At 35.7% G+C, this 25,132-nt stretch overlaps 1 protein-coding gene across 1 annotated transcript in view; it reads left to right on the forward strand.

Annotated features, from left to right (window-relative positions):
- The window catches only part of OPN5 (opsin 5), a 76,157-nt gene that overhangs the window by 14,993 nt on the left and 36,032 nt on the right, over positions 1-25,132 (forward strand). Inside the window, exons 2-5 of the mRNA XM_074190174.1 lie at positions 2,662-2,813; positions 9,481-9,600; positions 17,451-17,621; positions 22,145-22,479. Of these exons, the coding sequence (XP_074046275.1) occupies positions 2,684-2,813; positions 9,481-9,600; positions 17,451-17,621; positions 22,145-22,479 (756 nt within the window). The 5' untranslated portion in view covers positions 2,662-2,683. The remainder of the gene's footprint in view (positions 1-2,661; positions 2,814-9,480; positions 9,601-17,450; positions 17,622-22,144; positions 22,480-25,132) is intronic.

A 25,132-nucleotide genomic window follows, 5' to 3' on the forward strand; every position in this document is an offset into this window, starting at 1 on the left:
GTATTACAGTGGTTTTTGTTCAAACTCTGAGTCCACCTCCTCCTTCTCTCAGTCATCATTCTCGGGCTTATTTAGAACCAGGATTATTTAGGGCAAGTTGACTGAACCTGCAATTAAGGGGATTCAGAATGCAGCCATCCCATTAATTTTGCAGCAACCAAAGTTGGCCTTGGTTAGGAACAACAGCAACTTAATTGTCTTTCCTGATTTACTGCACTGCAGAGAGAATGCAACTTCAGTTAAAAGGAGGATCAAAGGGAATTCCAGGATTTAAACATACATCATTTGTTTTTCAGTCATCCACAAACCTATCAGTCCTAGCAGATAGACTACCTGCTTGTTCATCTTTCAATCTCATTTTTGTCTTCATTCCTTCTTTTCTCTTATCTTTTCCCTCCTTATTCTATTATTTCCAGTTCTCTTCTTTCTCTTTTATTATTTTTTTTCTTATTTCTCACCTCCTTTTCCCTTCTTCAATTCACTGAACCTCAGTCATAGAGGCTCAGGAGATCATTCTTCCATTCCTTCACATTCCCACTACTCTTTTTCCTTCTCCTTTTCTCATACTCTTTTCTCCCTCTCCTCTGCTTCTCTCTCCCTTCTTCCCTTCTCTCCTTCCCTTCCCTTTCCTCTCCTCTCCTTAAAATAATTAGCCATTTTGTTAAAACAATATGATATAGTAGGTAGTATGTTGGAGTTGGAGACCTGGGTTCAAATTCCATCTTAGACCCTTAACAGATCTATGATGCTGGGCAAGACACACACAGGCGTGCACACAAATGCGCGCGCGCGCGCACACACACACACACACACACACACACACACACACACACACACAGTATTTCTTTAAAACTCCTTTTCTCATCTTTCCTTTTTAATTACTACCTTAATCTTCATCCCCCTCCGTACTATTTTTAAGGTTTGCAAACAAAAGGAGAAAAGATTAGTTTAAGTTTCATGCCTCTTTGTTTGAATGAGAAGTGGTTTAAAGTGGGCAATCTGAGGCAGGAGGTAAGTAAAAAGATGGGTCCCTTGATAATTTGCAAACTGGAATTAATTGTGTTTGGGTTATTGAATAAGCTGAACGAGTTGGCGCTAAATCATTTCCCAAAGCAGCCAAAGAACTTGGGCTTCTTTTTTTCAGTTTTTTGAAGGATAAGCAAAAGTCAACCTTTATTGATTGAATGATTGTATTTAGCACATTTTAATCTAATTGTCACCATTTTAAATAGAAATTATTATAACAGTAATAATTATAAAAACAACTTACATTTACATCAATTTTCACAGAGAGATTCAAGAAGCTCTAGCTAGGATCCTTTTTGGTCTTCTAGAAAAACATATCACTATTTAGTAGTGTGGCATTTTTAAGAGAAACATAAGCAAACAAATAATTTGTAATGAATGAAAAATAAAAGCATTTATTAAGAATTTGTTATGTACCCAAGCACTGTGCTATACATGGAGCATGTAAATAAACAAGTTATTCATTGCTCATAAGGAGCTGATACTCTAATTGAGGAATAGCTGCAAGTCAGTTGGAAGGATGTAATGATTTTGGAATACAATGGCAAACTGATGGCAATGGAGTATCCTTAGTGTCTCTACATTATTCAGTGTTACCATCTAAGACAAGAGCATCATAGCCTATCAAGTGAACAAGGACTTTAAAATCCCAAGTAGAGTGATAAAGCTAAGACCCATAGAGAAAAATAAATCCTAAAAAGGTGCTCAGAACACTTGGGTTTTCAGTTATCTCCCCATTATCTCAGTAATGTACTTGTAGACAAGAATGAACATATTAAAGAAAGCTATGATTCTGCCTAGAAATAAAGAAAATCAGAGTAGAATATGAGGTGATACGTGGTTCATTGGAAAAAAAAAGCTGCATTTGGAGTCAGGTTCTGGGTTTAAAACTTGTCTCTGACTTTCTGCTTTTGTGACATTGGGCAAATCATGTCTTTCATTCTTTGTTTCTTCCTCCCTCCCTCTCTTCCTTCCTCCCTCCCTCCCTCCCTCCCTCCCTCCCTCCCTTCCTTCCTTCCTTCCTTCCTTCCTTCCTTCCTTCCTTCCTTCCTTCCTTCCTTCCTTCCTTCCTTCCTTCCTTCCTTCTTTTCTTCCTTCCCTTTTCCTTCTCTCCCTCCTCTTCTCTTTCTTTCTTTCTTTCTTTCTTTCTTTCTTTCTTTCTTTCTTTCTTTCTTTCTTTCTTTCTTTCTTTCTTTCTTTCTTCCCTTCTTCTTCCTTCTTCTCCTCCTCTTCCTTCTTTCTTCTTCTTCCTCCTTCTGATCCTCCTGTTGTTAAATAAGGTGTTTGGACTAGATTTCCTTGAAGCTTTCCTTCCCTCCTATGATTATAAGTCATGCATCTTGATCCCTAGGTCATTATTCTTTCCGCTACATCATGCTTCCTATATTTATGTTATTATTTCTTCTATGTTGAGTGGAATTATGAAATGGTCAGTTATTAATTTGATAGTCTATTAAAAAATAGTTACCAGATGTCACTGCACCCTCTAAGTTCTCTATTAGATTTTATAATTAATGAAAATATCTGGAATTTTTGTCTTAAGATGAATGTTTTCAAGAATTTAGACAATATTAGACTGTTGTTTCAAATTGGTTTATACTAATTTGCTGAAAACTGTCTTGATTTGATTTTCAGATACTGTTGGTAGAAGAGAAGCATGGCACTAAACCACAGTGTTCCACCTCAAGATGACTACATTCCACACTATCTACGGGATGGAGACCCTTTTGCATCCAAACTCTCCTGGGAAGCTGACTTAGTGGCTGGTTTCTATTTAACCATAATTGGTAAAACTTCATGATTCTTTTGTGAAAATGAGGGATAGAAAATGATAAATGAACCATAAGAAGTCTAAGGAGACAAATCAAAATACTCTTTCTACTCATACTTTATCTCTATAAAGTTTACAGAGACTCCATTTTGTTGTATTATTTTAATTTTGGATGAAAGTGGTGTGTGTGTGTGTTTGTGTGTGTGTGTGTGTGTGTGTGTGTGTGTGTGTGTGTGTGTGTATGAAGTCTGAAGTCTGAAAGAGAAGACAAAGAAAACTAACATTTAAGTCTAATATGAACTAGAAAGGCATTATAGTGAGTATGTCCATCCAGACTGATCATGTGGTTGTTAGTGTGTAAAATATTCTTCTGGTTCTGCTTGTCTCATTCAGTATCAATTTATGCAAATCTTTCCAGGCTTTTCTGAAATTCTGTCCCTCATGATTTCTTATAGAAGAATAGTGTTGGGGGCAGCTAGGTGGCACAGTGGATAGATCACTGGTCCTGGAGTCAGGAGGACCTGGGTTCAAATCCGGCCTGAGACACTTGATAATTGCCTAGCTGTGTGATCTTGGGCAAATCACAACCCCTTTGCCTTGCAAAAAAAATTTAAAAAAATTATCTAGAACAAAAGTGTTCCATCACATACATATGCCACAATTTGTTCAGCCATTTCTCAATTGATGGACATCTATTCAATTTCTAATCCTTTTCCACTACAGAGCTTCTATGAATATTTTTGTACATGTGGGTCTTTCCCCCTTTTTCATGATCTTTTTAGGGTATAGACACAATAGCTGCATTGCTGGATCAAAGGGTATGCATAGTTTTATAACCCTTTGAGCATAATTCCAAATTGCTTTCTAGAAAAGTTGGATCAGTTCACAACTCCACTAGCAATGCATTAGTGTCCCACATTCCCTCCAACATTGATCATTTTCCTTTCTGTCTGGGCAAGTCTCTTAACCTTGATTTCCTCACATCCAGGGCCATCTCCTGTCATCCTCATACATGTCTATCTCTCCCTCACTCAAATACAATTCATATGCTTGTCATGGCATCACTCCCTGATGTTATGGTATTCTTCAAGAATGAAGGACAAACATCAACATTTATAGACTAATAGATTTGGAAGCAACTTTAGAGTCAAAAAATCATTGGCTATTAACTAAGCATTCATTATGTAGCATATACTGTGCTAAGCACTGAGAATGCAAATACACACACACACATACACACATAAAGCAGAAAGAGGCTATCTACCTTCAAGGAGCTTATATTCTAATAGGGGAGGACAACAAATAAAAGGAAGCTGAAAATGGACAAGGTAGCCCTGGTAAGATACCTGATTGAGGATCTGATAAAGCAAGACTGGGGAATTAAGAGTGAGACCTAGAGAAAAATGAGGATATGACTGACTGGGACAAATGCTTAATTGTTAATTCTCTGAAATCTGGGTTGGTTATTGAATTGGTCAGAATTCTTAAATCCTTCCAAGTCAGATATATATATATATATATATATATATATATATATATATATATATATATATATATATAGTTGCATGAATTAATCTACTTTTTCTTAGTCAACTCTTTAATCAATTCATACAAGTACTTCTAAGATTCTCTATGTAAATATTCCTTTCATAGTTTCATCTGGTACCACAGTGATACACTGCATTAATATCCAATAATTTATTTGGCCATTCTTCAGTTGATGGGCACATCCATAGCTTTCAGTTCTTTGCCACTACAAAAAAACTTATAGGGGCGGCTAGGTGGCACAGTGGATAGAGCACCGACCTTGGAGTCAGGAGTACCTGGGTTCAAATCCGACCTCAGACACTTAATAATTACCTAGCCATGTGGCCTTGGGCAAGCCACTTAACCCCATTGCCTTGAAAAATCTAAAAAAAAACCTTCTATAATTATTTTCATACGAATGTTATTTTCTTTTTCCTTTGATCTCTTTAAAATAAAGGCCCAATGGTAGTTTTACTTGATCAAATGATAATTGTGGGGGGTGGTGGTGGTGAGGAGGCAATTTGCAAGAATCTGGACTTTGCAAAAAAGTTGATTTGGTAACTGGGTGATTATAAACAGATAGTTAAACAATACATCAAATCATTTGCAAGTGGGCATTTGGAGGGCTTGGGCAGGCAGCAACATATCATGTTCAAGGAATTATGGAAATGAAGAGTATGCAATTAATGATATTTTATGGTGGGATAATGGACTCCACTGATATTTGTGTGTGTGTGTGTGTATGTGTGTGTGTGTGTGTGTGTGTGTGTGTTTTAAATGGGGCCCGAGATTTAATTGCTATAGAGAATGATGAGAAAACTATCTTAGTATAGATCAGAACATGCTCTGTCTATCAGTTTCTTAATGTCAATATTATAAGATTTCATCTGGCTCAAGGAGTAGTGAATTAATATGGCAAAATACAAAGAAAGTTATATTTGGAACCAGAAAATTTTATCACTGTATATATTGGGGAGGTCATTTAACCTCTTCAGGACTTAGTTTCTTTATCTGTAAAATAAAAAAGTTGGACTAGATAATCTCTTGAGGGCCTCCTGATCTCTACATATATGTGTCTTTATAAATACAAAGACATTATTCATTATCAAAGCTTACTTGTGAAAAATTAATTTAACAAAATTTATTAATCAAATTATATGAATAAGTCACTGGAAATCTTCCAACTGTCTATGATCCAAATGATGATGATCCAATTATCCAAAACTCTCCAGTGGTGAATTTATGGGAGGATGTGGATGAGAGTCATAAAGTGAAGGCAGATATGGATGAGTTGTAATTTGTATTTTTGGAGGGAATATTACCATCAATATGATACCAGATTCAAGATAATATAGTGTAAGATATTTTGTATTGGCAGATGTCCAGTAAACTTCCATATGTATGACTCACAAGATTTTAAGGCACAAATTAAATGTTGGCATCCATGGTTCAGTGGATGTCAGGGGGAAAAGTCTATGGTAAAATATAAATAGCAGGAGGCCAAGAAATTATTGACTATTGGTTCCATTATCCCTACAGCATGTGTGCCTAGGAGTCATCTAGTTAACTATCCAGTCCAAAGGGTCCTTGAGATGCCTAAGAATGTCCAATATTCAAAAAGGCTGACAATTATTAACCTTCTCTGAGACTAAACTCCTTCACCCATAATTTCTGCCTTTCCTATCTCAGCCACAGGCCTGTTATGATAGTTAAGTGAGATAATACATTTAAATTACTTTGAAATATGTAAGGCACTCTATAGATGTCAAAGTCTTAGCATCATAGACTGAGAGCTAAAATTCAGCTTGGGGATGTTCTAATCATGGGATTCAGAGCTAGTTGGAAGGCAGTATAATTCCCCCATTTTGATAATGAGGTCATCTAGACTAATTTTTGCAGATGAAGAAACTCTCTGTGTGTGTGTGTGTGTGTGTGTGTGTGTGTGTGTGTGTGTGTGAACCTGTGATTTAATTGCTATAGAGAATGATAAGACCAAACCTATGGTAAGATAAAAGGCCCATAAGAGTAAAAATAAGACTATATTTTTAGATACCTATTTCGAAAAATGGAAGAAAATTCAATAAGGAGGCTAGATTAAGTAGTAGTAGAAATAAGGTGATTCTGTTTTGTTTTGTTTTTGTTTTTGGGTTTTTGCAAGGCTATGGGATTAAGTGGCTTGCCTCAGGCCACACAACTAGGTAATTATTAAGTGGCTGAGGCCAGATTTGAATTTAGATACTCCTGACTCCAGGTGCTCTATCACCACCTAGCTGCCCCAAATAAGGTGATTCTGAAGGCACTGAAGGGAACTTATCACAAAATAAACAAGGGAAAATAAAGCAAAATTCATTTTTTCTCTCCCTCTCAAATGACCAGTAGTTTTATTAATGATGGATATAATCGATTTTTAATTATGCATATTTATGAAAGAGAGCAGGGATGATGATAAACACTCAGATTATATTAATCTCGGAAAAGTCTCCTTTCTTTTTCTTTAGACAAGATACTTTCCTGGTCTTATTTTCCTTAAACTAATATAAAAAATGACTTTGCATTTCTTTGACTCAATTCAGCTGATATTTGTGAAGATGCCCCAGAGCAAGAGAGGAAGCTAGTTTGATATTTCAAATATGCTGCTGGGTCACAAAATCTCTATTGTCAATACTCAGAAAACCAATAATTAATGATTTTTATAAAACAAAAATGGACTAGAATGATATTTCCTTAGGTAAGTATTATTATTCTAGTCTTAGAATCTACTAAGAAGCAAAATGGCTAAGAAAATCAGAGATTTAGATCTGGAAAGGACATTAGAAATGATCAAATTCTTCAAGGAGGAAACTGAGGCACTGAAAGGGGAAGTTATTTATCCAGGTTTATACAACTAGTAAGCTTCTGAGTTAGAATTTAAGTTCAGTGACATAGTTACTGTATTTTGCTGTTTTTTCAAAACAGGTTTCTTCAGGAAGCCTGCTCTGACCTCTCTTAATTCTAGTGCCTCCCTCTTTTAATTATTTCCTATTTATTTTGCATATAGCTAGCTTTTACATATTTATTTGCTTATTTTCTCTCCTCATTGGATTGTGAACTCCTTGACTTAAAAGCTTTCTTTTGCCCCTTATTGTATTTACAGAGCTTAGCACAGTGCCTGATTTTATATATATATATGTATATATGTATATATGTATATATGTATATATGTATATATGTATATATGTATATATGTATATATGTATATATGTATATATGTATGTATTATAGGTACTTAAATATTTAGGAGACAGCTGAGTGGTTCAAGAATAGAGAACTGGACTTGAAGTCAATAAAACCTGAATTTAAATATGACTTCAGACACTAGATGTGTGACCTTGGTCAAGTCATTTATCCTCTGTTTTCCTTAATCTAATGGAGAAAGAAATGGCAAACTACTGCAAGTATTGAACCATAGACTCTATGGTTCAAGAGGTCATGAAGAGTCAGACATGACTGAATGAGTGGAAAACAACTACAACAATAAATGTTTATTTGAGTGAAGGAAAATATTTAATGTGTCATAAGTAGGATTTGACTTGGCATGATAGGTCATTTGACCATTCTGATTCTAGGGAGAGTAGTAATGATTCATGAAAATATTTCATTGAGGGATTATGATTTTTTTTTCAGTTCAGGGCAGATTAGCCTGTTGCAGAACAAAAGAAATCATTCAATTTGGAACCATTGTTTTAGGCAAAAAAATGGACTGGAATTTTGGCTATATGATTGACAAGAAGTGGATGGGCATGAACAATATTGTCAAAGTAGAATGGATAAGACTTGACAACTGAAAAGGAAAGTAAAGCTCTGACTGGCATATTGAACTACATGAAGATAAAAGGACATTCCTGTTCTATTAAAAAGTTATTTTTACCTTTTTTGTTTTTATTTCAACTTAACTTCCCAATATGTCCCTCTTGGATTTCATTTAGAGAATCATCTCTTTTAACAAAAGGTAAAAAGAGAGTAAAAATTGCTGTGGAGTCAAATTAACTAATACACCAACCAATCCAGAAAATCCCAAACAGAAAATTCTTTCTTCCAAAATGAAATCAGCACATTTTTTTCCTTCTGATTAGATAGATCTTAGAGAAATCAGAACACTGATGATAATTAAACTTAAGTTAAAGAGGTCCCTGATGTAGAGAGGAAAAAAAAGAGGAGGGCCTTGTGATAGAGCCTTGTGACACACATCCAAGAAGGTGGCAGGATACAGATGATTATCTAGCAAAGGAGATTAAGGGATAATCAAATAAATAAGAAGAAAACTAAGAGAAAAAAACTAAGAAAAAATAATAAGAAAACTAAGAAAAAAATAAGAAAAAAATCATGAAAATCCAGAAAGGATAGTAAATATCCATGAAGAAAGGATGGTCAGGAGAGTTAAAGATTGCAGTGAAGCCAAGGCATATGAAGTTTGAGTAAAGGACTTTAGATGAGGCAATTAAACAGTTTCATCTTAAAGATTAGATCAGAAATCAAATTGTAGATGGTTGAGAAATGAGTGAGAGCAAAGAAATAATGTTTTTTTTTGGGGGGGGTGACTGTGTCAGAATTCCATGGATACATGACTGCAGAATCAAGAAAGACATCTTGAGGCAAGGAGAAAACCCCTACCATATGATGATGATGATGATGATGATGATGTTTGTCCTTCTTTATCAAAGAAGACTTTGATATCAAGGGAGGTTATGCCATGACAAGCACATGAATTGGATTTGTGTGTGTGTATGGGGGAGTGCTAGGCTAAAAAACTTTCTTCTCCAGAATCATCTGGGTCCAGTGACCCAATATGAATAGACCAAGAAGTTCAACAATTCTTTTCCAATGAAAGTGAAGTAAATAGAGTTTAGGGCCTTTAAAATTCCAATTGGTTATATAAGAAGACTTGTAGATGATTCTGTATAGGTAGTGCCAACTAATTGTAAAATGTTCTCAGATGGATGTCAAAAATTGGGTGCTCATTTACATAAATGACATTATTTATAAGAAATGGTTGGAACTGAAATGAAGAATGTTTTCATAGATTGGTTTGACTTTTTGGTGGTTTGTCATTAATTTGTCTTGTCAGTCAATCAGTTGTCTTGGTTATTCAATGCTTCAACTTCGTATTTTTCCTTTAGGTGTCTTGTCCACCTTGGGAAATGGCTATGTGATTTATATGTCCTCAAAACGGAAGAAGAAGCTAAGACCGGCTGAAATAATGACAGTTAATTTAGCAGTCTGTGACCTAGGGATTTCAGGTAATACAACAATAATATAATTTCTTCTTGGTGCTTTTTAACTTTCCCATTCCAATATGACCAATGACTTTATTCCTTTACTCTAGTTCATTCTCTACAAAGAATTCCTCCCTTGAAGTCAATGAAAACTTACTGGTTAGGAAATATAAGGAAGTAGCCCTGGGTCTACAGGGTTATTTCTGGTGGACTTCGGGGTCAAGGAAAAAAATGTCACTATGTGATACCTTCTTTTCCTCTTTTCCCCCAATAATTTTGTATTGATTAAATTTTGGAACAAGTTTAAAATGAATGCTCTGAACATCCTTGAAGGAGAGAAGAAATTATGAACTGGCAATATATAGCAAGAAAAATAAATTCAGCAGAGTAAGAACCATTCTGATACTATTGATTTAGAGACTTTATAGGTCTTCTAATATAATCCCCTCAATTTATAGATGAGAGAATTAAAGTCTACATGAAAAAATGGATTTTCTACCCTAGAAGAGCTAGCAATCTAATGAGGAGGAGGAGGAGGTGGAGGCAAGGTACCCAACAAGGGGGAATGATGAGAGTTCAGTAAATCCCAGAATAATGCAACCAATTAAGAAAGGAGAGGATATATAAGCTGAGCTTCATCCTTAAATAGAAGTTTTAGAATAAAATAATTTATCCAAGGTCATGTAGATTGTACAATAAGCAGGAGAATTATCATTTGCACTCTTGTGAATCCAAATTAATCATGCTTTCTACTACATAACTCAAGGAAAAATGGGTTCAAATGTCAAATCCCATAAACTAAGCTCCTATTGCATACTCAGCAATATGCTAAGGCATATAAAACAAGCAGAAATGATTAATCTGATTATCCCTTCCATTGAACTTGGAACACTTCCTATCTTTAACATTCATTTGGCACCTATCACATGCCTACTTATGTCCTGCTCCCCCACCTCCACTTTACATGGTTTCATTTTTCTCCCTTAGAAAATGAAAGAGTAGGATTTAATGGTATCCAAGGGTCAGTCCATTTAGCTCTGACATTCTGTGATTATTAGCATTCTGGAATTTGGAGTTAAGATTTGGGTTTGAATCTTGCTTCATTCACTGACCTGTTTATCCCTGAGCAAGTCTCTTTTACCATCAAGTCATTTCAGTTATGGAAATCATATTCATTTCTGATTACTGTTTGAAGAGGAGACATGAACATCTAACATACTGGAAAAATTTTAATCACTGTTTCCCTGCCTAAAATCACCCTTTAATCATGCTTTATGGTATCAGGTTTTCTTCCTTGTAAGTGCTGCATTGACTGCCATTCTCTTAAGAATAGGATCAAAGTAGTCCCCAGTGAGTCTATTCATTGCTCAGCAGTAGATTAGTTGAACTCTTACTGAGAATTTGGCTGCCTAGAATTCTTTGTATAGGCTTCACTCAGTGGGTGGATTCAAATCACATTAGTCCTTCTGGGAATTACATAGGCGCAGAAAAGAAAGAAAAACTGAATTGTGGCTGTGAAACTATTCCTGGGCAGACTTGTTATCACCTCTAATGATCACAGGGTGGCGGTATTGTAGTGTGAATGGCTGCTTTCAATTTCAACCTTAATTAAGAGGCAATGTAGTAAGTTAATTTGGAGTTAGGGTATTTGGATTCAAATCCCACCTCCACTATTTACGAAATATATGACCTTGACAAGCGAGTTCATCTCTCTCTGGATCTCAGTTTCCTCATCTGTAAAATGAGAAGATTGGACTAAGTAATTTCTGAAATCCTCTCCAGTACTAGGTACACAATCCTGTATATCACCTAAATGTTACTTGACAAATTTTTTTTTAAATTCCTTACTATATGATAAGCCCTAAGGATACAATAGAAGGCAAATATCATCCCTGTCATCAAGCAGTTCACAGTCTAATGGGGGTAGATATCTACAGATTGAACAGGATATTGTTTTTGTTATTGTTTGTCCTTCGTTCCTGAAGATCATATGAATCAGGACAACTGGAAATTGCCCTGAGGTCACTCAGCTAGTAAATGTCATGTGTCCAAGGCTGGATTTGAATTCATGTCTTCCTGACTGCAAGACTGATGCTCTATCCACTGTACCACCTACTTGCCCAAGTAGTAGGCAATATAAAAGAAGACATGGGGAGGGGAGATGCAGAAAATAAGATTTGAAACTTTTTCTGTTGCATTCAGTGAGGAGATTACAATCCATGACTAAAACCTGCCTTATCAGCTATCCTTCATAGTAAATAATTATGGTCTCATAGGAATTAGATGAAGCCTAACTAAAAAAATTGTCCCTAGTTGATCTGATTCATTGAAAAATGACTTCACCTAGGAGAACTGCTCCAGATATGGACAAGCAGTCTGCTTCATTAGCCTGGCAATGACTCACCAAAAAATCTTTCTCTTCCCAATGACAGAATTTTTAGACTCATTCTCAAGTCCACTACCTCTCACATTTTTTTCTCAGCTCACTTTTATAAATTGGTAACTATACTCAGTCCCTTTTCTCAACCCTTTTAGATAGTCAGATCCCAAGAGAATGTATCCCCATTACCAGGAACAACACTATGGACCTGTGAAGAGATTTGAGAGACTCAATCCTTATTGGCATTTCATTAGTTCTTTTGATGAAGTCTTACTTTAATGCCTTGCCATGATCTGTAAGCGGTTCTGGATTATTAAGCTGTGCCAGGAAAGGGCAAAGTGTGGGAAAATTTGAGCAATCTGCTTCAGTGATGATCCTGGTAATGGTTTGAGTGTTTGTGGTCCTTGGACCATACCAGGTTATTCTCAGGATAATGAAGTTAATTATCAAAGATTACCTACTAATAGTTAATATGCATGTATATGCATATATTTACATATATATATATATACACACACACACACACACACATATATTTAGATACATATAGGCAGCAAAGTAGCACAGGGATATAAGGAAGATTCAACTTCTTGATTCAAATCTGGCCTTGATTCAAATCAGCTAGCCTTACTAGTGTCACCCTGAGCAAGTCATTCAATCCTGTTTGCCTCAGTCTTCTCATCTTTAAAATGGCACACCATTCCAGCATCTTTCCTAAAAAAAACCCAAATGGATCATGAAGAACCAAACTTGACTGAAAAAGACTGACCAAATATTTATATCATTTTCCTTTCCAAATATATACTGCTGTTCTCCCAGTGATTCATTTCTTGTTATGAAGATTTAAAAAGAAAGGAAAAATAGCAGTTCAACAAAACTGACTAGCACATCTATTTAGCCTGGAAATATTTTTGGTCTTCTATACACCTACAAATCCCAACATCTACAATGAATGGGGTGGGGGTTGATCATCTGTTCTCTAGGGCTAAAGTGGCTATTTTTACTTAAAGCATGTTTAGTTTTGTGTTTTTATTCTTTGTATTTTCATTGCTATAAGTCACTAGTATATTGTTTTCCTGCTTCTGCTCACTTTATTGTGTATCAATTTGTGATGTTTGTTCCTCAAACTTATCAAATTCATCATTTTTTTATAGCACAATAGTATTTCATGATATTCAAATACCAAAATTTGTTTAGACATTCCCAAATTGGTGGACATTTTCTTTGTTTTTGCTTTTTTGTTAATGCTAACACAAAAAGTGCTACACCTTTGAAATTGTAATATGTATGTGTCACTTTTTGACCTTTGGGGGTTTGCATATGTCTGTATGATTATAAGTATATGTAAATATACATATAACATAGATCTATACCTCTCCCTCTCTCTCAGTAATTTTTTTAGCATATATTAAAAATGCACCAATTTTACAATTCCTCTGACACTGATATCTATAGTCATTTCCCTCCAGTCTGTTAGTTATTCAGGGCTGTTGTCTTTTTTGTTCTTTTTATTAGAGGTTTAGAGAAATCTTCTATATGCTCCTTAATAGTTTTCAATCCTTTTTTGTAAATAGTATGTTCATAAACTTTGTACATGTCTTCATTGAAAAATGGTTCTTTGCCTTAAATATTTATATTCATTGCCTCTATATTTTTGCTGTCAGATTCTTCTTGGCAATAAATGAATCAAAGATTTTTCCCCCCATTCAACAATGTATCCCACTTACATGGATTTTGTTTATAAATGACTTTTCAGTTTCAAGTAATAAAAATTATCTTTTTTTAATTATTTATGATCATTTCTAGTCCTTGATTTTAGACAATTTCTCTCTAGTCATAGTTGTAAATAATACCTAATCTCATTCTCTTATAATTTTTTTATAGTGTGAGATTTATTATTCAAACCATATATTAGCTTTAATCTATGATGAAATATATTAAAAGATGTTTGTCTAACTTAATTTTGGCTTAACTCCCTTCCAATTTCCCTATTTGTTCTTGTCAATTAAAGAATTCTTTCCCAAATAATTTATATATTTAAATACTTGAACATTGAATTACTCATTTTTTATTGTTTTTCATATACTTTGTCTCTTTCATTTTCTACTTCTCTATTTTTAAACCAACATCAATTATTTTTATTATTACTGCTTTGTAATATAATTTAAGGTCTGAAAATGCTATTTTCCCTTGATTTCTACTCCCCCCCCACATATTTCTCTATGAGGTTTTAGATACTTTGTTCTTCCAAATGAATTATAATTATCCTGTCTCAGTTCATTCATCTACTGATATCTACCAAGGCAGATTAGTACCTTTTTGTAATTTACACTCTTAGGAAGTTGCCTTAATAGATTTAATGATTTTTCTAAAGTCACTACTAAAGGGATCATCCACACTGGTGAAATGATATGTCCTTGATGTATCAGATCATTCCATGTATTCCCTTAATATGCTCAAGTTTAGGACAGTATAGAGAGGAATGTTGGCTAAGGAGAGTGTCAGAACAATGAGAGAATCATCCTTTCAGATTGCTTCTCCACTCGCCATGGGTCTAGTCTTAGTTTGCTCAGATGGGAAATTCATTCATTTATTCCTTTAACTCAACAAGCAATTCTTGTGTCATGATTGAGTTTAATAGCTGTTTGGTTTCCTTTGTCAATTCAAATCAGTTCAGCAAAAATTTATTAATCAGCTAATGAAAACTACTAGGCAATGGAAGAGTTAAATTTCCATCCTGTTCTCATAGACATTAATCTTGGTGCTAAGGGAGATTGTCCTTTCTGTTCTTCCTTCCCAATATACTCCTTCCCTGTGACCACATCTTAAAAGTCATAGCTTTTTTTTTTTTCAAATTTCAATTTCTACAGGAGAACATACCTAATGTTTACTTTGCATTTATGAATTTTGTAATTAGTTCCTCTTGAGCATTTTTTTTGTCCAATAAATGGTAAGCTTCTTGAGGGAAGGAACTGTTTTACTTTTGCTTTTGCATTTTCAGAGCCTGGCACATGGCAGGCATCTAATATATGTTTATTGAATGATTGACAACATTTTATATTAGCTTGCTTACTAGAATGCAGTTTTGATGAAGCCACAAGCTGCACTCCTAACCTCCAACTGGGCATCCTGCAAGTCTATGGTATTGAGCACAATAGGGAGTTAATGAGGAGCATTCAGATGAATTGGTAGGAATTCATATCCATGACTGAAAACAAACAAACAACTTGCAAGTCTATTTTTGCCCTGTGGATGTTGAATCTATAGTAATGCATTTAGCACACAGAAAATAGCATAATTAGTTTGGGGAGGGAGCTAACAAGTAATAATTACTCTGTCACCTCTCTAAACCTCAGTTTCTTCATCTGCAAAATTAGGGAGTTTCCCAATCTACATTCTAGGACATTTCTTGAATATCAGTAACTCGCATTTATGCAGACTTTTGCTCTGCAATTATCTTGTCAGACAGGCAGCAAAAATATTGTTATGCCCATATTATAAATGAGATAACTGAGGTTCAGTGAAGATGTGTTATTTGCCCAAGTTGAACAACTAGTAAATAATAGATTTAGGATTTGAATTCAGTCATTAGGATCAATCAACAGTCTAATTAGCTAAAGCAGCTTCTTTAGACAAACAGATTATATAAAATCCTTTTTCCTACCTTCCTTTTCTCCATATTACCTTCAGGGAAGGAGTAGGTCAATAAATTTAATACAGTGATTGAACTGGAAATGAATGAATCTAAGCTGAAAGATGCTTTCTTGAGAGCCAGAAAAAATGATGTACCTTTGATAAATAAATAACTAGAGCCTCCAAGGTCCAGGGATGGTTGCCGCTCAAGCCCAGAACTTTCTGAAGTTGCTTTTCTTTATTTCACAGAACTATCAGCATGGTACAGTAAAATATATGGATACCAAGTGGAAAAGTCAGGGTTCAAACCCAACCCCCACTGATGGTCCCCCTTCAAATCTTCCTGATGCTAAGACCCAGTGATTTGCTTACTGTAGCAACTGATTACTTCCATCTAGTCCAATACCCTTATTTTACAGATAAGGAAACTTTCTTTTTTCTTTCTTTGTATTTCCAGTGCTTAATATAGTTTCTGGCATATAGTAACTGTTTGATATAATGCTTTTATGCCAATTGACTGATTAGAGTCTTTGGAGAACAATTTTCTCAGTGCATCACAGGGAGTAAATATCAGAGACATAATTTCAAATGAGATCCTTGAGTACAAAAGGAGCCATTAATCAACTTAGCCAGAACAGGTAGACCAAGTTCTCTGTGAAAAGGGAATTTTGATAGGTCAGAGAATAGAATAAAATGATTTTATATAATCTGATTGTCTAAAGAAGCTCCTTTAGCTAATTAGACTGATAGATTGACCTAATGACTGGATTCAAACATCTGTAAGACACTGGTCATCCTAATTTGTTAGGGGAATCTTGTCTAATCCAGTGGATCTAAATCATTGCCTGGGACTGGGGACAATTCCAAGGACAGGGCCAGGTAGGATTAAGTCCACAGTAGGTCTGGAGATCACCAAAGGCAACTTGATATTGTGCCTATGTGTTAACCATGGCCCTTGCTCACAACAGAACAGGTGTGCACTCTTAGGGTCTTTGGGCATGGAACAGCTGTTTTGACAGTGATTGTTTCCCATTGCTTTTGTTGGGCAAATCCCTTTAACATCAATATATATCATGAACTCCCAGAGTAATTTAATTTTTTTAGCATTCTGAAACTATTTATTGTTTAAGATATCATTAAAGTATTTTTGGCATGAATTCCTTAGACCATTGATGTAAACTACTGGCCTAGGCCACCATTGCACCTCCATCAGCCTAGTTATCCGGACTTTCATACAAGTTTAACTTTTATAACGGACATAATTGAGAAAATAAAGTATTGTAACAGAAGCCAGGAACCCTGGGTTCCAACCTCTCCTCTGACCTCCTCTGACTTCCTAATTTAATCTCTCATCTTAAATTGCTCCTTTTAAAAGTGGGTATGAGAATATGCTAATTGCCTGGAAGCAGGGACCTAGAAAAGTTTATCTCCTAATCATCCTATAAAATGATCAGGATTAGGGGTTAGAGTTGTGATTTCATGGATATGGGGAACTTGTGATGAGGAAGCTCCCTCTACCAAGGCAGATTAGTACCTTTTTGTAACTTACACTCTTAGGAAGTTGCCTTAATAGATTTAATGATTTTTCTAAAGTCACTACTCTAGTTTATGGAATTTGAATCTAGGTTCTCTTCATTCTAAGGTTGACTCTCTATCCATGTGCCAAAGTAGTAAATAAGAATCAGAATTTGAACTCAGGTTCATAGCTCTGTCTATTAATACCCCTTAGAGATTTTGTTCCAGAAGTTTTCTCTCATCTAAATAAATAATCCTACAAAGAGAAATAGTGTGGTGTCAAGAGTAAAAAATTGTTTTGACAACACTAATGTTTTCAATGGTAAACTGTGTTTTTCTTTTCTAGTTGTTGGAAAGCCTTTCACGATCATTTCTTGCTTCTCTCATCGCTGGGTGTTTGGCTGGGTTGGCTGCCGCTGGTATGGATGGGCCGGTTTTTTCTTTGGCTGTGGAAGCCTTATCACCATGACTGCCGTCAGCCTGGACAGATATTTGAAAATCTGCCACCTGTCCTACAGTAAGTTGGAAAGTTCCTGCAGAAATGATCTCCTTACTTGGGAGGCAGGGTTAGAGATTGGTTGGGAAGATTGAGTCAGATCCAGAGCCTTCTGAATGGCATCTTGTATAGACTTCCTTGGTCCCCATAAATCTTAGATTTTTAAAACATCTCAAAATGCTTTCTGGTCCTAGGTCACTATCCTGGAGAAAGAAAATAATTTTTCCTCATATAACGTTTATCTTCTTAACTGATGGAATCCTTGACTAACAAATCCTCAGTCCATCTGACTGAGAAAAATGTAATTATAATTAAAGATAACCTTGATTAGCTCCTGAGACTCAGGCCCACTCAATTGTTTAGTCAAAGGGGATTCTGAAATGGAAAATCTTATCTAGGGAAACACCCTGCCTATAAATCTTTGAATATCTCTGTAAGTCCAGACTGGGTCTATATAGAGCTACAAAATAAAATGTTTTGGTCCCTTCTTGAATGTGGAATGAGATGAGGTTCTGGACATTGTCTCAGGAGGAAAAAAGAATTGATAGAAATTTTCAGAGGTTGCTAAAATGTTTTTTCAAATAGACCTTTCATTATATTGAAAATGGCTGAATCAGTGCTTTTTCCTTTGTGGACACTGAGGACTTGTGAAATCAGAAGAGAATCTACTGGAGGTTTAAGTTTAACCAATTAGACTTAAGTTTAATTTACCCCCTGGGTTGAAGTGTAGTTATTCATGGAATGTGAAGGTAAGTACAAAGTTTAACATGCTCTTTAGCAAGATCAGTAATCTTTCATTCACCTGTCAATTATTTTAGCCTTTAACCACAATTAGAACTTTAAGTCCTTAGAAAAGGGAGAAAAATGGGTGATTAGTTTTGTCTATCTTCCTGTGATAGAATTTTACCTTTTAAAATTAATTTGTGAGGAATGGAATTTGAATCTATGATTTCATCACAGTATTTTTAATGAGCACTGGATTACTTATTTAATTATTCCAGCAACCCTAGCCCATCAAGGATTTTGGAGTTGTTAATAAATCCAACATTAACCAAGATGTCAAATACAGCCCGGTCAATATTCATTTGCTGATCTGTGATCAGTGATTTGGGTTATTTCATCTTGATTGGAGGGACACTGCTTTCAAATTTTATAACTGGATTCAAAATTTGGGCAATTAATTGTCCTATGAATGTAAACAGGATCTTGTTTACTGTAGAAGAGAAAAAAAGTCTTTTAGACCAAAACAATACCTTCTATTTCCCAAGGAAGGTGTGAACAAACAAGTTTAGAGGGAGTCTAAATGTTAGCTTCTCTCTTCTCTAAAGATTCTGCTTTAGCCTGTGGCTTTGCCTCAGTCTAAGGGATGATGCTATCTATAGATACCCAGAAAAGGGTTGGTAACAAGGGAGGCATTTAGCAGAGAAATGGAATGGACAATGGCTAGTTTTTTAGTCTTCTTTATAGCCTGGCTTCACTGTTTTGTTTGAAGTTGTTTGGACATCCCAGAACATCTGAAGCACTCATAGCATCACAGAATCATAGAATCTTGAGATTGGAAGGAATCATAGAGGTTAATTGGTCCAGTTGTCTATCCAAGACAGGAATCCTTTTTGCAGCATCCCTGATCGCAGGACATCCAGCGATCTTGTTTGAATGCCTCCCGTGATGGGAAACTTACTACCTCACGAGGCAGTCTGGTTCCATTGTTGTTAAACGGTAATTTCTATTGTTGAACCAAAATCTGCCTCCCTGTAACTTCCACCCATTGGTCCTAGTTCCCTCTGGAGCATCACAGAACAAATCTACTCCCTCCTGTATATGACAACTTTACACGATATCCAAATGTAAGTACAAACACCCCCAAAGTAACTTATATATGTTTTTTATTTAATTATCTGTTTTGGATTATCTGTGCCAATGCTCCCTTCCACTAGGGTGGATAATTAAGAATTGATTGCACAAGAGTTATTTAGCCATATCATTGCCACCACTCTGTTCCTAGACTGTGAAATTTAAATCTTTTGATCCAACTCATGGTGTGATTTAGCATGATAAATGAAGATTTAAATATGGCAATAATTGTGTAAATGTAATATAGACTCTAGTCACTAGATAAGGTACCAGAGTGGGGCTAACTGTGCAAGTTATTCTTTTGGAATTAAAATCAATTCAACAACACTTATCTGTGTTATATGCAAGACCCTATGCTAATCACTGGGATTACACACACACAAAAAATAAGACCTAAACCCAGACTTAAGGAGTTTACAAGTCAATTAGGAAACACAAATCATGGACATTAAATATAATGTAAATTAGACTGCAGGTCCAAAAGAGAATTACTTACTGCTGTAGTTGGGGAGTATGAAGGATCAAAGGAAGTTTTGTGGAATTAGTGATATATGATATGGGGGAATCATAGATCTAGAACTAGAAAGAACCTTAGAGGCCATTGAGCTCAATCCCCTCATTTTACAGATGAAGATACTGACATAAGAGAAGTTAAATGACTTACCCAGGGTCATATAACAAGTAAGGGTGTGAGATTGGATTTGAAGTCAGATCTTTCTGACTCCAAATCCAGTTTTATCTCCATATGAAACCTAGTTGTTAGGAAGAGATTTGTGGGATGGGAAAGAAGTGCACTGGGGGAGGGTACTGAGAATATCAGTTTGACTGAATCATAGAGTATGTGAAAAGGAACATGAAAGATTGCACAGGTAGATTTGCAGCCAGAACAAGATGATGGTTGAATGCTAGTCTCTGGAGTTTAGCCCTCATTTGGAGTGGTTTCAGAAGAGGAGAGGGATGTGATCAGAGTCCTGTATTTTTCAGTCTTGTGCAAGATAAAATGTAGAGAGATAAGAAAATAGTAGCAGGGATAACAGGAGGTTTTTGGAACAATCCTGGAAAGAAATAATGAAGACTTCAGCTATGTTTGGCTGTAGGAATAGAGAAGAGAGGTAGATTGAGGTAGTTAATTTATTTCAATTAAAAAAATACCAAGTATCTACCCTGTGGAGCATTCTTTGAGGCCCTAAGGGACATATACAGGATAGGTGAAATGTGGCATGTAGCTTCCAGTTGACAAATATCATAGTAGCACAATGACTAGAACAAAACAATTGATTGGATATGAGGAGTGAGGAGCAGGAAACTCCAAGAGGATCAAACAAGCAAAATTTCTGAAGGTGAATAGATTAAACTTCTGTGATATTTATTTTCTTATTTAGTTTTTGATACTTAAATGCAGACAGATAAACATCCAGAATTCTACTTCCTTAGATCTAACAACCAAGGTCTGTGTATGTCTGTGTGTGTGTGTGTGTTGTGTGGGTAGCACTCTCTTCAGGTTAAAGACAGAGCTTAAGTCAACCCTTATTCTGTGGTAGACTTGGACTCCTAAAATGTTCCCTGCTCTTTCAATATGGTCTTTTTGAGGGATTCTGTTTTGGTTAATGAAAGCTATTCCTGGAGAAAAGAGGGATATTCACAGAGAATTTCATTTTCAGTGCTTTCTGAACTTCCCTTTAAGATATTCTGGTTCTCTTATGATTGCTAGGCAAGAGACAGGCTCATTCTAATACAAACAGGAGGCTGCTTTGTCAGTTGCCACGGTGAGACAATTGTTTTAGTTTTAATTTTGTTTTTGATTTAGTTTAGTTTAGTTTGCTTTAGTTCAGTTTTTATTTAGCTTAGTAATGATCAACATCTTTTCCTACACGTACATACAAATTTTCTGACAAGGACATTAAGAGGTCAAATGAGAAATAAGAAGGTCCAAAAGGTTTTTGGAAGAAAGGTGTTCAATAAATAAAAGGTATGATTTACTCTTTTTTCCTCACCTGATATAATTTGTCTCTGAGTACATTTGGGTGCTGAGGAGTCCTGCAGTCCTTATATTTAAAGATAGTCAAAGTTAGAAATGAGTTTGATCCCCTCATTTTATAGATGAGATAATTGAGGCCTAGAGAAGTGACTTACTGAAGGTCAGTCAGCACATCAGAGTTGGGATTGGAGCTCATGTCTCTTGAGTCCTAATTCAGTGTACTTTCCATGGTACCATAATGAGCCTCCTGAGTACATGAAATTCTACTGTTAGGGAGTCCTTCTTTCGGCATTATGTCTCTAAAAGACCCTTATTAACTGCAATCTTAACTTATAATAATTATAACAACAGCTTATTAACTATATTATCTCTAAAGAAGGTAGTATATGGAGTCTCATCATCTAGTGTTCTCATTTAATCTTATTTAATGTTATTAAATATCTTAATGTTAATATTGCTGAATTTGTATATGAGATTAGTTTCTATGGGGAACTAGTTGAGGAAATATGGGGTGTCTGATTAACCTATGTATGAGGAGGAGGGTTGGGAAATCTACAGAGAATAGGGTACGTCCTGGGGAGAATGCCTCAATGGGGGTGTTCTGAAATCCTTTGCAGGGAGTCTCCCATGCTCTTGACATAGGTGGCTCCCTATGAATAAAGCCAACTCTCAGATTTGGTAAATAATGCTTTTTTTCCCCCTTCCCACCCAGGGACTTGGCTGAAGAGACATCATGCCTACATCTGCCTGGCAATCATCTGGGCCTACGCTACCTTCTGGGCAACCATGCCCTTGGCAGGTCTGGGGAACTATGCCCCTGAGCCCTTTGGAACATCCTGCACCCTCGACTGGTGGCTGGCTCAGGCCTCTGTGACCGGGCAAACGTTCATCTTGAACATCCTCTTCTTCTGTCTTTTGCTCCCAACTGCCGTGATTGTCTTCTCCTATGTGAAGATAATTGCTAAAGTCAAGTCCTCTACCAAAGAAGTGGCTCATTTTGACAGCCGGATTCAGAATAGTCATGTGCTGGAAATGAAGCTGACCAAGGTATTGGCATGGTATTTTGAAGAAAATACATTTTGCTGGCTCTAAAAACTTAGTTGGGACAGAAAGGAGAAAAGGGAACCAGAAAAAGAATGGGTAGAAAAACAGGTTTTTAATTTACATTCATATACATATCTGTACTCAACACAGAATCATTGAGTTGGAAGGGAAGGGCTTAAGCATTTCTTTAGTGTCTGCTTTATGTCATTTACAAATATTATCTCACTTGCTCCTGAGAGATAGGAACTAATGTTTTCTCATTTAATAGTTGAGGAAACAGAGGTTAAGTGACATGCCCAGGGTCACTCAGCTAATAGGTGTCTGAGTCCAAATTTGAACTGACATCTTCCTGACTCTAGGTCCAATGCTCTATCTATTGTACTACCAGTACTGATCCTTCAATATGATTTGATTTAAACCCTTAAATTGGATCATTAGTTTAGAGCTTGAAGGGGTCTTGGAAAATAGCTAGTCCAATCTTTCATTTTATAGGTGAGGAAACAAACTTGGAGTGCTTTCAAATTTTGTATAAAGTTGTACAAGTAGCAACTGGTAGAGGTAGGATCTGAACTCAGGTCACTTGACTCCAAACTCATCTTTCTACTTCACCACATTGCATGAATTCTTGTTAAAATTTTCGAGACAAATAGTTGTACTTCTTATACCTTTTGCTGTTTAGTCACGTCCAACACTTCATAACCCCATTTGGAGTTTTCTTGGCAAAGATACAAGAGTGGTTTGTCTTTTCCTTCTCTAGTTCATTTGACAGAAGATGAAACTGAAGCAAACAGGGTTAAGTAACTTGTCAGAGACAAATATAAGGTATCTGAAGCCAGATTCAAACTCATGTCTTTCTTACTCCAGGACTAGCCCATTATTCATTGTCACTTCAATTTTAAGTCCTTCGATGAGAGATTCCTCTACTAAGGATCCCTTACATTGAGCAAAATCCACATGCTTGTATCTTCTATTTGTTGGTCCTGGTTTGCTTCTTGGAGCCAAGTACAACATAATCCTTATTCACCATGATGGTTCCTAGAATATTTGAAAACAGATATCCTCTTTTCCCTCTCACTTCCCAATCTCCATCTTTTCTTATCTCCATATGCTCCCAGTTTTATTTAATGAGCTGATTGTCACTCTATGATTGTAGTTTATGAGGTTAGTTGGTGTAAAATGATGGAGCTATAATTCAATGATCTCTAAAATCTTCCTGCTCTGTTATCCTATGGTTCTATGATCCTGCAATTCTTCTGAGGATGATTATTTTCTCCTGATCACCTTATTTTCAATTCAAATTTCTATCTCTAGATGCCTTTATAAATCATTAGTAATAATAATAATAATAAGATAGTTTTACAATGCACTTTAAATTGTCTCATTTTGATCATCAGAATAACACTGTAAAGGAGGTGCTTATAGGTATTATCACCATTTCACAGATAAAGAAACTGAGGCTCTGAGAGGTTAAGTGATTTCTTTTTTTTCAAGGCAAATGGGGTTAAGTGGCTTGTCCAAGGCCACACAGCTAGGTAATTATTAAGTGTCTGAGCCCAGATTTGAACCCAGGTACTCCTGACTCCAGGGCTGGTGCTTTATCCACTACGCCACCTAGCCGCCCCTAGATTAAGTGATTTCTAAGAGGTCATATAGCCAGTAAGTATTTGGGCTAGGATATGAATACAAGGTTTCCTGGCACATCCAGAACTTTTTCCACTACGCCACAGTGACTAGACTCTATCTCTGTTTCTCTTTAAATATTATTCTTTTAAAATATTATAGCTTAACCACAAATTGATTTGTAATTATTAGCATTTACATAATAAAGTGAAGTGAACAAATTTAATTGAGTTTGAAAAACTCAATGGTCATCCCTTCTACATTGCAGGTGTTAGGGGCATGGCATTTCCTCTCTCAACCCTCACCTTCATTTTCACAAATTGGAAAATCTCCATAAAATTTTTGACCCTCCCATCAGAGAAGAAGTCTGAATTGTTTTTTCTTTTATGGAATGTATACAGTATTTTATTGAAAAATTTGGGTTAATTATTTGGTCATAAATTCTGTTTAATCTGCAACTTCTGCAGAGCTCTGCCTAAATTTCCATTTAATTTCATATGCAGACCTTTGATATATTGAAATTGTGATGGGAAAAGTCTTGATATGTCAGGGATAGCTGTATTAAGATATCTTCATTTTAAGACAGTAGAAACCAATGTCTTTATTTCATCTTCTCATTTGATATTTCTTTTCAAAACTATCATCCATCCATCCATCTATTTATCCATCTATCTATCTATCTATCTATCTATCTATCTATCTATCTATCTATCTATATCATCTATCTATCATCACCTATCTATTGACTATGTATCTAGTTTTCTGTTTATCACCTATCTCTCCAGGCATTTATTATCTCTCTCTCTCTCCTAATTGAATAATAATAATAATAATGATAAAAAGAAAATACTCATGAAAAATATTCTTAAATAAGTAGAACAAATGTCCATACTAACCATATCTAAAAAATGTATGCCATATTGTATATTTTAAGTGAACCCCCTCTCTGATAAGGGCTAGGGAATCTGTTTTATGTTAGTTCTCAGGATATCTGTTTATTGTTTATTTTGTTTATTGTTACATTTGTGAGATTTTT

The sequence above is a fragment of the Macrotis lagotis genome, chromosome 5 (assembly GCF_037893015.1).
Source record: "Macrotis lagotis isolate mMagLag1 chromosome 5, bilby.v1.9.chrom.fasta, whole genome shotgun sequence".
NCBI classification, from domain to species: domain Eukaryota; kingdom Metazoa; phylum Chordata; class Mammalia; order Peramelemorphia; family Peramelidae; genus Macrotis; species Macrotis lagotis.